The sequence below is a fragment of the Neofelis nebulosa genome, chromosome 4 (assembly GCF_028018385.1).
Source record: "Neofelis nebulosa isolate mNeoNeb1 chromosome 4, mNeoNeb1.pri, whole genome shotgun sequence".
In the NCBI taxonomy this organism is placed as follows: domain Eukaryota; kingdom Metazoa; phylum Chordata; class Mammalia; order Carnivora; family Felidae; genus Neofelis; species Neofelis nebulosa.
The window spans coordinates 107,889,266-107,903,811 of NC_080785.1; the positions used below are offsets into that span (position 1 = coordinate 107,889,266).

Consider the following 14,546-nt stretch of genomic DNA (forward strand, 5'->3'; position numbering starts at 1 on the left):
ACACAAAGCCACTGTCCTCAGTCTCTGCAGAGAGGTTGGGTTTCTGTGTCTGATTCAACGTGGGCATTTCCCTCAGGTTCTGAGGGTCACTGCTACTCCTACACCAACCAGAAATGCCCCCCACCCAGCACTGTGACCCGCACACAACTGTACGGGACGAAAGAAACACAGAGGCAGGCTAGCAGCAGTCTCTGGTCAGACAGCCCCACCAGGGACAAGCGGGAGGGCAGACCAAGAGCCGCGTGCATGGAGAGCCCGCAGCACTGGATGGGGCCGGAGCTGGGGCAGGGGGCTGGGGTGCAGAGCAGAGACCACACAGGCCACGCAGGGACAGACTGGGGCCCACGGAGAGCACATGGCACCTCCTGTGTCCAAGCCCAGGAGAGTGTGACATGTTCCTCAGGAGGGATACACAGGGCCGGGGTCACAGACAGCAGAGCTGTTCGAGGAGGTGACAGGAACAGGAGAAAGCCAGGAACACGAATCCCCAGGGCCTGGCACATGACCATCATTGCCTAAACCAGGGTGAGCTCACCAGCACACCTGGCGGCCCAGGTTCACGTACACCTGTTAGAGCTCCCGTCTCAACACACTCGGGAACGTACCCCCGGGGACAGCACCTCCCACACACCACACCCTCCCTCAGGTCCAGGGAGCCGCCTAAGTCCTATGACCACAGTGCCCACGGTGACCTTGTTACCTCTGTGTGTCCCTATTCACCTCCATGTGACCTGCCCACCTCCGGGTGACCTGCCCACCTCCATATGACCCGTTCACCTCCATGTGACCCACTCATCTCTGTAACACCTGCTCACCTCCCTGTCATCTGTCTCCCTGCAACCTGACCATTCTCCATGTGACTGGGTCATCCTCGTGTGACCCTGGTCATCTCTGTTCCCCTAAACCAATGCCCCTCTGTAGCTGGAGTACTCCTTGCCTAAAGCAGGTGCAGGGCTGGAAGGAAATGCTTCTGTGATGCTGAACCAGCCTCTCACCAGGCACGGAGGGGAGGGGGCTTGTGTGGCCCTCCTGGGGGGCCTGTGCCATGTCCCAGTGACCAGGGCAGTGTCCTCTGCGCTCTCAGACCATCTGCTCTATTTGGGATCAGCTCCTGTGATCTGTTTGTGGAACCCCTTGTTGGAGGCGACAGAAGCCCAGCACATATGAAACCACCAAGGGCGGTTTTGCAGGATCAGTATTTAAATGCGTTCTGAGCGTGTTGCCCACAAGTAAGGTCCTGGGCACCCTTCCAAACTTCAAACAAGCACACATCACTGCACGGAGCACGCGTCTCTTCCTGGGCAACACATGGTCCGTCTGGCTTCTAGTGCCCCTCCTGGCCTGGGCTTCACATCCTGGAGGCACGCCGGATGCTCTCCCGTCCTGGCTGCCCACAGCGTCCATGCCGGAGCCCTGAGCCACCGCTCTCCCCAGCAGGCACACAGGCAGAGGACCAGGCCCTCGTGAGGGGCCAGCACCCACAGACAGCCCGGCAGTAGGGCCAGGAAGCAAGCCACATTCACAGGTGGCAGACAGCTTTTCCAGAAAGTAAGGCATCAGCTGGGCCCAGAGCAGGACTCAGAAAATGTGCTGTCCCCCCAGTGACGCTGGGGCAGGGGCGGAACACGGGCTGAGGGGCAGACCGTCTGGTTAAGGGAGAGGTGGGCAGCAGAGTGGGGGCATGCAGGGCCACCTCTCTCCACACACCTTTGTCACACCTTCCCTCCAGTCAGGAAGCCCCCCCCCCAGGGAAACTGAGGCCCCACAGGCCGGTCACTGAGTGCCTGCCTGCCCTGTCCACACTGCTGAAACCCCTCACACGGAGAAGGAGTCAGTGTCCGGCAGGCAGGGTGAGGTGGGGGCAGAGATCTTGGGGTAGGGGGAATCCACACCCACATGGCCAGAGGCCTCCATGCCCCCCCACCCCGCACCTGCCCACCTGCCTCTCTTGCGTCCCTCACTCACTCCCACCCCCGGGGATCAGGGTCCTGTGGCAGGTGACACAACAGGCCACGCTGGCCCCCTAATCAGCATCAGTGACAAGGTCACCTGCTGGCAGGTGTCGCCCAAACGGGCTGAGAAGGACCCAAGCTCGGGGAAGGGCATGTCGGGGTCCAGACCAAGCACCCCTAGAGCTGCAGGCTGGCCAGTGAGGGGCCTCCAATGCGGCTACCCCTCTTGGCCACCCCTCCCAGCCACTCTCTGGGTTTGAGGCCTCCCCGAAGGGCCAGCCTGCAGTGGTCAGCGCCCTCAGTCCCCACTCACCCCCTCCCTGCTCTGAGGGAAGCCAGCCCCCAAGCCCCCTGGTTCCAGCTGCTCACTCCTAGGGGCTCAGGGCCTCCAGGCAGGCAGGCGCCTGCCTCATGGCGCCACAGGCATGTTACAGCTGCTGCCCCCATGGCTCCTTAACCCTGACCCGACCCAGGTCACTGGGTCACGCCCTGGGATGCTGCCCACAGGAGCACTGGGCTCCTCCTTGTCCCTCGTGCCTGTGCAGTGCTCCTGCCTCCGTTCCTCTAGTGCTCCTCCAGCTGGGTCTGGGGGAGGGGGCTCAGTGAGTAAGGCCCCCAGCCCATACCTCCGGAGCCCCTGGTACCACAGGGGCCTGGGCCCAGAGACCCCTCTTCGCCCAGACATGGGCTCCCCAGACATGCCGGCACCGAGCACGTGCCAGCCCCGGGCGGGAGAGGGCAGAGCTCTCCCTGCAGTCTTGCACCTCTAGCCTCGGCACACCCGCCCCATGCACCGGCCTCAGCACACCTGCCCCATGCACCCATCCATCTACCCATCCATCCATTCATCCATCCATCCACCCATCTAACCATACAAACAACCATCCGTCCATCATCCATCCATCCAACCATCCAACCATCCAACCATCCTCTCAAACACAACATGAGATGGGCTTTGGACCTGTGCCCACTCCAGGCTGGGCTGGCAGGGTCTCCTTGCCTTAGACAGGCCAAGTGGCTCCAGGAACCCCGGGGACCTCATGGGCCAACAGGGGTGACAATCAAACACCTACATCGAAGCACTTCTGGGAGGTGAAAATGTGTGTGTGAGCTCAGCTCAGGGGCACACGTGGCCCACCCTGCTTCACACCAGCCCCGTCACACACATTTTCTCAGACGGGAGCTGAGGCCAATGGTCTGTCCAAGGTGACACGGGAATTACTGCAGAGTGACAGTGGTGCAGAGCCCTCGGTCCTGCCGGTGCCGGTAATGCACGTGGGTCACGGAGAAGCAGTCTCCGGTCAGGGAGCCAGCATCACCGCGAACAAGCAAACCTCCCGGAGCCATCCACCATGGCAACACTCGCTGCAGAAAAGGCAGGGCACAGCATCTCAGACGTATCGCAGGTCCTGATCCCACCTGACCGCAGAGCACAGGAACCACAGGACCGCCCGGCTCGCTGCCTCAGCAAGAAGTCCTGTTCCCGCCCCGTCAGCTCCGCAGATGCTGATGTTAACAAAGAGACACAGCCTTGGGTCATCAGCGGGGTACAAGGCTGCCGCTGGAGACTGCGGCGCGCCAGTGGCCAGAGCAGCAGGGAAAGCCGCCCAGGGCCCCTCCTGTGTTCCCGGGGAGGCGGCGGTGGGTCAAAGCAGACCCGCCCCATGGACCCCGGCAGACAGCCAGTGAGACAGGCGCTTCAGGGAAAGGGACGGATCACCTGGAGACAGGTGCACACGGCCCCCAGGCGAGCAGCGAACCCCCACACCACAGAGGCACCTGCGGACCCCTGAGGGGGCGCCTGCAGGGAGGGGTGGAGCTGTCCACCGCGGCAGGCAGGCCCCTTCCCCCCCGGCCGTGACCAACTGGAGGAGACAGGCTCTGAGTGGAGCCGGAGGTGGATTAAAAATGGACAGAACTGGGTCTGGCGCGTCGAGATGAGACCGGTTCCTGCAGTGACCACAGAGCCCCAGATCTAGCCAGGAGGTTAAGGGCCACCACCCGGAGGGCAAAGGTAGGAAGACAGCTATCAAAAAGCATGAGACCACCTTGTGTCTATGTCCCCTCCCCCGGGAGGCTCAGGAGGGGGCTCCCCAGGCATCCGCTCTGCCAGTCAGGGGCGCAGTGAAAACACAGGACACCACAACGGACGGCGTCTCCCACGACTGGGACCTCTCCCAGCATTTGCCTCACTGTCATTCTCTTGGTGCAGGTGCTGACCACACCCCTCGTGTCCCCACAGCCAGTTTGCAAAGCAGAACATCCACCGTCACTGGGGAGCACACAGAAGGGCTCGCCGAGCGCAGCCCCCCCCCCACAGCCCCAAGCTGGGATCACACGCCCTTGGCAGGGCCACCTTCTCTGGCCCTTGTCAAGTGAGCAGCTGCCACACATGAGGAATTCTGTGCGCTGGCCTGCGTTTCATCGCCTGGCGTCCCCACTAGGCCTCCCTGGCCACCGCCTCTGGCCTCTCTGAGCGCATCTCAGAGCCAGGCCTTGACCCGGCAGCCTGGGCCCCTCCAGCCTGCTCCCAAATCTCCCCGTGCCACTAACACCGCAGCTCGGGCACAGGTGCCTCCCCTGCGGGCCAGCCCTGTTACCTACAGGACACGGCCCCCTGCCCCCACCCAGGGTACACTCCCCATCTGCACACGTATTTGTTACATAAACCGTTAGCTGCATGCATGCACCAGAGTGATGTGGGCTGTGCTGACCAAAGGATCATCTTGAATTTCACGATCACTGAAAAATTTCGAGATAAATAACCTAACCCAAGACGACCCTTTAAAAACCACAGGCCACTGCTGAGGGTGGGCCACACCTTGAAGGCCAAAGGTAAGAGGAACGTGGAGGCCAAACAGGGACCCGAGCTGTGCGGGCCCTGAGTGGGTGGGAAGCATCTGGAGACCACCTGGAGACAGCAGACCCCGAGGTGACTCCGGAGTGCAGAGGGCCAGGCAGGCACTGCTCCTAGAGTTTACAGAGCCCCGAGGCGAAGCCTGCCACTGCCCACAGTTACCAGGAAGGACACGGTGCACAGAGGCTGACACACAGCCAGGAGTGACTGTCACGTTCCAAACAGGCATGAACTCCAGCTCCCACTGAGCCATCCCCAGATCCTGGGGAGGGGGGGGGGGGGTGGCTGGATGGGCCTTGGGGGTCCCGTGGCTTCAGTGCTGCTGGGCTTGTTGAGAGCAGATAGATGGCCTCAGGACAAGGGGACTCGGGATAAGGACCCAGTGACAAATCCTGGGGAGTCAGGAAGTGCACACAATGCAGGGCTGCAAGAGGGGTGTGAGCAGACTGTTGAGACAGACAGACTTGGATGTGAGATCCAGACAGCGGCAGAGACCCTGGCCTCTGGCCAGACACAAGGTCGGGAAAGAGTCAGTGCTGCAGAAGGGAGCCGGGAACACCGGGCTCTGAGGGGCGCTTGGACCATTAGAGTCAACCGGAGGCCTCTGGAGAGGCTCATGCAGGCGGCCAGCACCCACCTGCTAGAGGAAGCGCAAGGTGACCCCAGCCCTTAAAATAAAAATTGCAAGAAAACAGGGACCGCCCTTCTGAGATCTTCCTGTCCTCTTCGATTCCTTCCTCCCACCTTCGGGGAGAGACCCCAAACGTGAACAAGGAGTCCGCTGCGGTGTCATCTGTCAAGGTGACCAAGCAGTCCTCTGTCCTCATCTGCCAGGGGGCTGGGCCCCCTCCCACGTGTAGCCAGCAGCTGAGGGCAGCCGGTCCCCCAGCCCGGCTCCCCTTTCCTCCTGGGAAGCCCCCTCCCCATGTCTACACTGCAGCTCTGTCCTGGCAGGAGGGCTCTAACCAACCACAGTCAGGGTATCTCAGAGGCATCCTCACCAACAAAGCTGGTGCCCACACTGCACATCCAGATGCCCTGCAGGGCCATTCATCCAGCCAGAAGACCACCGTCCCCGCCCTGCGCAGGGGAGCCCTCAAACAGGTTTCTGGAGACAGGATCTTTGGAGAGAAGGCACACTTGGGGAAGACTGGGTAGGGGCACCTGCCTGGGGAGCCCCAGGGCTCCCCCCTCCACGCAACCACTGGGACCAGAAGCCCCCACGTCTTCCCACAGTCTTTCCCACGTCTTTCTCACATGTCTAGCCCATCTGATGACGCAAACCCACCAGTCTGGAGATTTTCCCGGGGTTCAGGATTTTTAACTATCCCCGGGAACTATCTGAGCTCGTGGCCGCAGGTGCACCAGAAATGGTGGCCACGTGGATTAGCACCTACTGTGCAGAAATGAGGAGGGAGGTGGGCTCAGGTCACCGTGAGCCCCCCTGGGATGAAGGCCATGAGTGGAGGGGAGAGGAGGCATCACCGGCCACGCTGAGCGGAGACCCCACCCATCCTGGGGTCGCCTTCAAAGAGGCCTGGGCCGGGCCAGGGGCGCTCATAGTGGGCCCACGGAGACAGCTCCCACAGGAAAGAGACGGCCACAGCCATCCGGCAGGCCCTCTGGGACAACACCCGCACAGGTGAGCACTATCCAGGCCAGACAGAACTGCCCGCAGTGAGGCAGGCCACGCCTGGGCGGCCCAGTGAGCCGGAGGCTTCTCCCAAGACAGGCGGCGCAGTCCGCATGCACGTGGCTGTACCCGGCCCAGGGTCATGCTCAGGCTTTAGGAGGCAGGCAGTGACACAGGAAAGAAGCTTGCTGGATGTATCTCATCCCAGAGAGCCCGCATTCTCGGTGGGGGTGGGGGGTGGGGGCTTTGGAAGGGGGAGTAACACACACCAAAATAACCAAAAATAATTCTGTGCCTATTGAGACAGCACCTCAAAATTTAGCCAGTCACTGCACACCCCATACCCCAGGGTCACTGCCCCCATAGCCCGGGGTCACTGCACCCCCACCTCGTAGTCACTGTACCCCCATGCCCTGGGGTCACTGCCCCCTCATCTCGTGGTCACTACCCCCCCACCTCATGGTCACTGCCCCCCACACCTGGGGTCACTGCCCCCCCCCATACCCCGGGGTCACTGCCCCCCCATACCCCGGGGTCACTGCTCCCCCCCATCCAGAAGAATCAGGTCCAGGGTCCTGGGAACAGAGAAGGATCCAGGGAGGATGCAGACACGAGCCCGCCCCTCGCCCCACGCATGGGGGAGCACAGGACGTGAGCCCCAGAAGCATGGCCTGGCCCTGCCTGGACTGCACTCACAGAGCACACAGAGGGGAGGGGACACAGGCATCCCGCCCCTGGTCACTCGTGCCCACGCTCGAACCTCTCACCTGACCCCCCACCCAGGCAAAGCCCAAGTGGGCTCACTTCATGGGCAGTCACCCCGTGAGGTCACCCGAGGTCATGGAGCCAGAGGGCCCTGGGCCCCGTGTGCTTCAGGACAGAACTTGGTACTACTAATTAATATAAGTATGCCCTGCGAGCGCCCCCAAGCGTGTGCCCATGTGTGTGCAGGTGGGTGTCTGTGTGTGTGAACATGGACAAGTGTGAGGATGTGCATGGCACATGCGTGTATGAGTGTATGTGCACTTGGTAAGTGTGTGTGTGCACGTGTGTACTGTGAGTTTGTGCATGTGTGGGTGTGTACTGAGGGTGGGTGCGCATGTGTGTGGGTGTGTACGTGTGCATATGTGTGAGTGTGTGCACATGTACGAGTGTGTGCACGTGTGCCAGACCTGGGGCTGCACATGACCAGCACCACCAGGTGTGCAAGGTCCCTTCTGCCGGCCCGGTCAGCCCCTCGGTGCAAACCCAGGTGCCCGCAGCAGGGGTCGTCACCCAGGCCACAGGGCCACCCCCCTCCCCCAACCACAACCAACAGGAAGTGGTGGGACACGCCCCGAGGACACTCCGTCTGGACAGATGGCCTGCCACCAGCATCCGGGGCGTCTCTTCCAACATTCAGCCAAGACCAGACGCGGATTCACAGAGCCGGAGAAAACGCGCAGGTCCCAGGCCACCAGCAGCTGGTGGGGACCAGAGGTGGCTCTCATCCCACTGAACACTGGGCCACAACCAGCAGACCGAAAGGTACCTGAAGACGTATCCGCTCCTACAGAGCCATGGAACCACCCGGAGGAAACCGAGGCACGGGGGTAAGTCCCCTGCCCGAGGTCCCACAGCCGGGAACTGCACCCCATCCTCGCACAAGCCCACCACCCCGTCTGGGTTGGGAAGCGGAACAAGGATGGTTCTGGGCTCTGAGTCAGCAGGAACACAGCACAGTTACCTGTCCCCCAGGGCGCTGAGCCCTGGCCCTCCAGACGTCGGGGGTGGGGGACAAGAGAAGGGTATCACCGAGAGCCTCTGGGTTCCGGAAAGGGCAGCTGGGCAGCATTCACAGCAGGTGGAGACAGTGGCAAGCAGACACTTCCCCACAGAACCCCACTCTGGTCTGGGCCAGGCAGCAGCCCCCATGCCCACTCATGTGACCCCTGCTCCCCACTGCGCCCGAGGGGCCCCCAAACAGAAACCTGATCAGACCCCTCCGCTAAAAAGGCTTGAAGGGCGTTGGTGCTGTTTTCTGAAGAAACCGAACAGCTGGTGTGCCCTGCAGTGCCCACCGAGTCCTTCCGTGCCCACCTCCCTGGCTGAGCCCAGCCCAGCAGCCGCAGTGCCATCCATCCAGGATCTTGGCTGGAGCACTGGCCTCAGGAAGTCGCCCTGAGCCCTCCTTCCACCCTGTCCCCTCCATACGCCTGCGAAGGTCACACAAACTCCCCAGCACTGACCGCAGTCCCGGTTGCTGACCGGGGTCCCTCGCAGACTGCAAATCCTGGAGAGAGGACCTGTTCCAATGGGCCCCCTCCCCCTTCCCCTCCCCGGGGGCTGGCACCCAGGCATGGATCGCAGAGCTATCCAGAGAAGGTGAGCGTGCCCAGTCTGTCCCCGGCGCCTCCACCGGTCCACCAGTGGGGCCAGACTCCAGCACACGCACAGTTCCGGGGTCCTGGCACATGCTGGGGCAGCAAAAAAAGCATCTGGGACCACCCTGAGGGGAGCAGGCCAGAGCCCTGGCCTGAAGCTGGGTGGGTACCGTAGGTGTCCAGGCCCCTGCTTCTGGTCAGCCGATTCTGCTGCCCCCAGTGTGGGCCATCCCAGGTGCTTCTTCAGGTTAGGGCCTGGCGGGGAGGACAACACAAGTGAGTCTCCGAGGGACACGCCGGGTTGTGGGGAGGGGACCCAGGGGTCAGGCAGGCTGTGATTCAGGTGTTCCCCGGGGAATGCCCACAGGACGCAGACCTGGAGGCGTGGGGGAGACACCCCTTGCCACCGGGGGCTCACAGAGCGGTCAGGGCTGTAAGCCTGCAGGTGGTGGGAAGCCCAAAGTGCTAAGAGCTGAGCCCCGCCCAGCCACCAGAGGCCTATGGAAAAGGGGTGCCGCTGAGGACAAGAAGGCTGTCATGGGGGCACTCCTCACCAAGGCAGAGAACCCCACTACCCCCCCCCACGCCTTCACACAGCAGCGTTGAGCCAAGAGGACCCACCTGTCTTCCCCTTGCAGCCCCCACCCAGCAGCAAGGGGTCAGCCAAGACAGGTGGCTGCACCAGCAGGGGAGCAAACAGGTGACAGGGCCCAGCCAAGCTGGGGGAGGAGGAGGGAAGTACCAGTGGGGAGAGGGGCCAGCCTGGGCCTGGCTGGGGTGGGGGGGCAGGGGTTGGAGGCCAGGTCAAGGGGGTCCAGCAGGGGCAGTGCCCAGCTGGAGGAGGGGCCCTACTTGGTAAGGGCCCAGCTGTGACCAAAGGGCGGCAGGGGCGGGGCCTGTGGAGGGAGGGGCGGGGGAGCCAGTGCTGGGGCCCGAACAAGGGGGCCGTGTGGGGAGTGGGGGGAGCCAGGGAGGGGAAGGGGAGGGGCCTTGGCGTGTGGCAGCAGGGGGGCTGGGGCGGCTGAGGGACCAGCAGGGGAGGGAAATGAGGGCAAGGGCAAGGGGAAGGGGGAGGGAGCACTGGCGGGGGAGGGGCTCGGAAGGGGGCGGGGCACAGGAAGGGACAGACTCCCCCCAGCAGGAGGAAGAGCCCGCGTGTGGGTGGTGGGCACGAGGCGCATCAGCAGCCTGGTGGCCTGGGCGCCCCCTTGCCAGCAGCACTAGGGTTCCCCCAAGAGCTCAGAGGAATTGGAGGAGGGACACAGGGGGATTCCGGCCAACTCCCACTTTGCCAGGAGGAGGGAATGGTGGTTTCTGTGGTCCTATCAGAGGTTCAGAAGAGGGGGAGGGGTGCACTGAATAGATTTCACTTACGAGGATAGGCGACCGAGCAAAACCATTGTGCACAACACAGTGGACCCTGTGTGGGCCCACTACAGCAATCTTACCCCACCCTGGCCCAGAAGTGGGTGTTTGGGGTCCGTGGGGGGTAGGAGCTGGGACTGGCAGGCACGCAGAGCCCTCCAGTGGGGGCACCCTGAGCCAGCTGCTCTCCTCCAGGCACACCCCTCTCCCTGCCACCACCCCAAGGCCTCCACCTTGGCGTGCACACACACAGTCCCCAAGCGGCCACTCTGTCCTCGAGTCCCTGAGTGCCACCACCGGGAGCAGGGGGCACATGTGTCCTCTCCCCCTTCCCTCCTCCTCACCCCTCCCAGCACCCCAGGATCCACTCACCACCCCACCCCCATACCCCCACCTGGGCCCCAGGTCTCCAGGCAGACCTCAGGTGTTCTGGAACAAAATGCCTTCAATTCTGACACATTGCTCAGTTAAATAAAAACAAATTGCTTAGTTTAGATGCAACCAGTGGGCAGGGAGCAGGGGCACAAAGAAGGAAGGGGCTCCTCCTGGGGGCTGGGCTGGGTGGGGATAAAACCATGTCCCTAAACTCTTTCTGCCCTGAGGGCAGCAGCAGGCGGCCCTCCAGGGAAGGCGGCCTAGCACCAGCCCCAATGTCAACTGTGCAGTCGTGGCCTCCTGGGTCCTCTTAGCCTCTCAGCCTGGGCCAGCCCGGGTTCCACAGGGTCCCCACAGCACATGAGCCACATCCCAGAGCTCCGCACAGCAGGGCAGAACAGGGCTGCTGCAGGAAACCCCAGAGCCTCCCTGAGGAGGGGCAGAGGCTCTGGGAGCCCCCACGTGAACACCTCAGTGCCCAGAGCAGCACTCCCCAGCACGCAGAACACCCCATGCATGTGCAGTAAAGCCAACAGCCTGGCACAGACTGCCTCAGTCACCCCACCCCTGCACAGCCTCCTTTGGGCCTCCACCTCCGGCCCCCAGGGCTTCCGCTTGCCCCGAACCAGACCCCGAGGAATACAGGACCATCCACACGCGACCACCCTGCAGGGTAGCAGGGACACTGGAGAGCATCGGCAAGAAGCAGGGGACGGGCCTGACACATGGGGTCCCACCTTCCCCGCCCCGCCTCCAGGCCAGGCTGCCCAGCTGCCCCAGGACAGGTTGGTCCACACCTGGGGGACACCCAGGCCCTCACCAAAGTTTCTCTGCACCCTCCCCATCTGTTTGTCCACATCGCCACCACCACTAGTGTTTGTAGACTTGAACAGGAACATTCTGAAGGAGCCCAAACACAGTGGAAGCAGAAGACTCTGAATACGAGCTGTTCCAACAGATTTCCAACGGCGCCCCAGCCCTGCAGGTGGGGAAACTGAGGCCCTGGGAGGGATGGGGGCGTGCCTTGCCCCGCTGCGGGAACCCCTGAGGATCCGGGCTCCCTGGATAGGCTCCCCTCCCCCACAGATGCAGGGGCCCCTCTCATCCTGGGGGCAGAGCTCCCTGTGCCCAAGGCACCTTTGCAGACTCTTTCCTCTCCCTGAATTCTCTAAAAGGAACAAGCGGAAGCTACGTAAAAAAAATTGTTTCAGAAAAAGACAATAGTACAGCTTTTCACTGAATCGACTGAACCTCGGGTACCCCAGAACCCTAGTGGCCCTGGCCCTGGGCCTGTCCAGGTCAGTTCGGGACCGGCACCACCGGGGGCTGACCTGGCCGCTGGCCCTCCCCTCTTGTGCTGGCAGGGAGGCTGTCGCGCTGGGGGGCCTGGCTGTGGGGGCCAGACAGCCAAGGGGGGGGGGAAGGGCTGTGGGGGAGGGGTTCAGGAGCACCTCCTGAGGCTGTCAAGCAAGGGCCACGTGCTGCCCACGAGAGGCCAGAGGGAGGTGTGCTGGAGAGCCCTGTGGGAAGGAACCCCCTCCCCTCCCTGCGTGCAGGCAGCCCTCTGGCCCTCTTCCCTTTTCTCTGCCTTACCTCTGTCTCTGGCTTTCACCCCTACTTTCTTCCTCTCTCCTCCCCACCTCCACAAGCCCCTTCCTGGGCTCCCCCCCCACCGCAGCCTCTCTGCCAGCTCACTTCCCCCCTTCCCTCCTCCTCACCACCCCACCCCCCGCCACGTGCTGGCCTCTCTGGGCCTGAATGCAGGTCCAGCATTGCGCCCACAGCCCCTTTGACCATGTGGGCCCCTGCATCCCCGTCGGGGACACCTCCCTCGGTCCCTGGGTGGTCCCTGCATCCCCATCCCTCGGTCCCTGGGTGGTGGATCCTGGTCCTGGGCACCACCCCCCCCAGACTCCCCTGTCTGATTCCCTCACTTCCTCCTTCTTCCCAAGCTTGCTCTGTCCAGCTCCCCTCATCCCATCGCCCCCACCTCCTCCATCTGCCACATTCTCTCCCTGGATGGGCTCGCCCACCTCATCGGATTCCCCCACCCTCCTGCCAAAACGCCGCCAGAGACAGAAACAAAACCCTCCTTCGGGGCCCTCCAAGCCCCTGTGGGCTGGGCTGGGCTGCACTTCCCCCACCCCCCACCCCCACCCCTCCCCACCCCTGCCAGGCTCTGAAAGCCCCACACAGCAAAGACATCTGCCTCCAGGGTCCTGGGGCCCAGGGAGGAGCCCGGGGGGAAGCGGCAGCCTCCTTGTTCCCGCTAGTGTCTCACCAGTCCGCCCAGAAGGCAGTGACAAAGTTCAGGCGCTGCCAGCCTGGGTCAGGCCAAGGCAGCGCGGGGGCGGCAAGGACCAAAGCCCCATTCGACCTTGGCAGACGTATCTTTCTAGACCAGAGACGGTCCGTAATGGGTGCCAGAGTGACTGGAGAGGACCCAAATCCTCGTCCCCTCCCCACGTCCCTGGGGTGCTGCAGGCCGGGAGGGGGACTCTGCACGCGGTCCAGGCGCGCTGGAGAGGCGCCCGGAGCTGTGCGCACAGCCAGCAGGAGCCCTGCCCGCCCCGGAGCCGATCGCGCGCCCACTTTCGGTCCCTCCTGCGGGATGTGTGCCGCCAAAGAGCGGCAAACCGGGATCTGGCCCTGCTTGGCCGCTCCCCAACTGCCTGACCTTGGGCCAATCCTTGCCCTCTCCACGCTCGCGTCTCCACGCCCCACACCCAGGGGCGCTTTGTGGACGGTAACTCGGAAAAGAGGCGGACCCTCGCAGCCCCCCACTGCGTCCTCAGCTCGCTGAGTGACCTTGAACGCCCCCCACACACACACACACACACACACTCGAGGTGTCAGTTTCCCCACCTTCCCAGTTGATGCGCACCGGGCTTCCAGTGTCCCCAGTCCCTCCCGGGCAGGTGTGCCCCAGACCGGACCAAGGGCGCGCGGCGGCACTTACCGTCCTCCAGAGACGCGGGCGCTTGGCGGGTACCAAGGTAGCCGTGACCACCAAGTGCGAGGCGGCCACCACGAGCCCGAAGCCGATGGCCAGCAGGCTGCGCACGGGCAGCAGGGCATAGGACACGAAGGTGACCAGCAGGAGCTGCCACACGCCCTGGTCGGCGGTCGCCGGCCCCGAAACGGCGCCGGCGAGGGTCCCCGCGGGGCGGCCGAGCGCGAAGGGGCAGCACAGCAGCGCGAAGGTGAGGCTGAAGAGCAGCGCCAGCTGGCCGACCTGCTGCAGCTGGGGCACCTGCAGCGAGCGCACGTTGGTGACCACGAGCAGCGCCAGGAAGAGCACGCAGTGCGCGGGGTGCGAGCCCCGGGCCAGGCCGGCCGCGGGCCCCGGCGCGCCCAGCAGCTCGGCCAGCGCCAGCGCGCCCGCCAGCCCGCTGAGCACCGCCAGCGCCTTCAGCGTAGCCGCCTGCTCCAGCCGCAGCGTGTAGCCGCGGAACAGCGCCTCCAGCTCGGGGCACGCGAACTCCTCGTCGCACGCCCGCAGCCCGCGCCGGCCGCCCGGCCGGGCCGCCCGCTCCGCGCCCCCGGGCTCGCCCGCGCCGCCTCCGCCTCCGCCGCCGCCTCCGCCTCGGCCGCGCGGCGCCCCCGCCATCTCAGCGCCATGCGGCGGCGGCCGGGGCGCCGGGGCGGGCGGGCGCGGGCGGGAGGCGCGGGGCGCGGCGGGCCGACTCGGGGCGCCGGCTGCCCCGCGCGCGCGCGCGCCCCGAGCGCGTTCCCGGCCGCCGCCGCGCCTGCGCACTGCGCCGCCCGCCCCGGGCCGCGGCGCTCCGGCGGCCGCGCTGCGACAGCCCGGCCGAGCGCCGAGCCGAGGGGCCGCGTGACCGGGGCGTCCCGCCGCGCGCCGAGCCTCAGTTTACCCCGCCGGGCCGTGTCTTGGGGCGTGGAGAATGCTAGCGTCGCGCGCTGAGCCCCGGGGGTGGGGGGGAGAAGGGGGGAGTTGGGGGGAGCCGGGGTTGGGGGCGTCTCCCCGCCCACTGTGTGAG

The 14,546-nt window shown here is 64.4% G+C and overlaps 1 protein-coding gene across 1 annotated transcript in view; it reads right to left on the reverse strand.

Moving 5' to 3' along the window:
- The window catches only part of ADCY1 (adenylate cyclase 1), a 108,490-nt gene extending 94,277 nt beyond the window's left edge, over nt 1-14,213 (reverse strand). Inside the window, exon 1 of the mRNA XM_058725631.1 lies at nt 13,505-14,213. Coding sequence (XP_058581614.1) covers nt 13,505-14,155 — 651 coding nt within the window. The 5' untranslated portion in view covers nt 14,156-14,213. The remainder of the gene's footprint in view (nt 1-13,504) is intronic.
- Between the last annotated feature and the right edge of the window lie 333 nt (nt 14,214-14,546).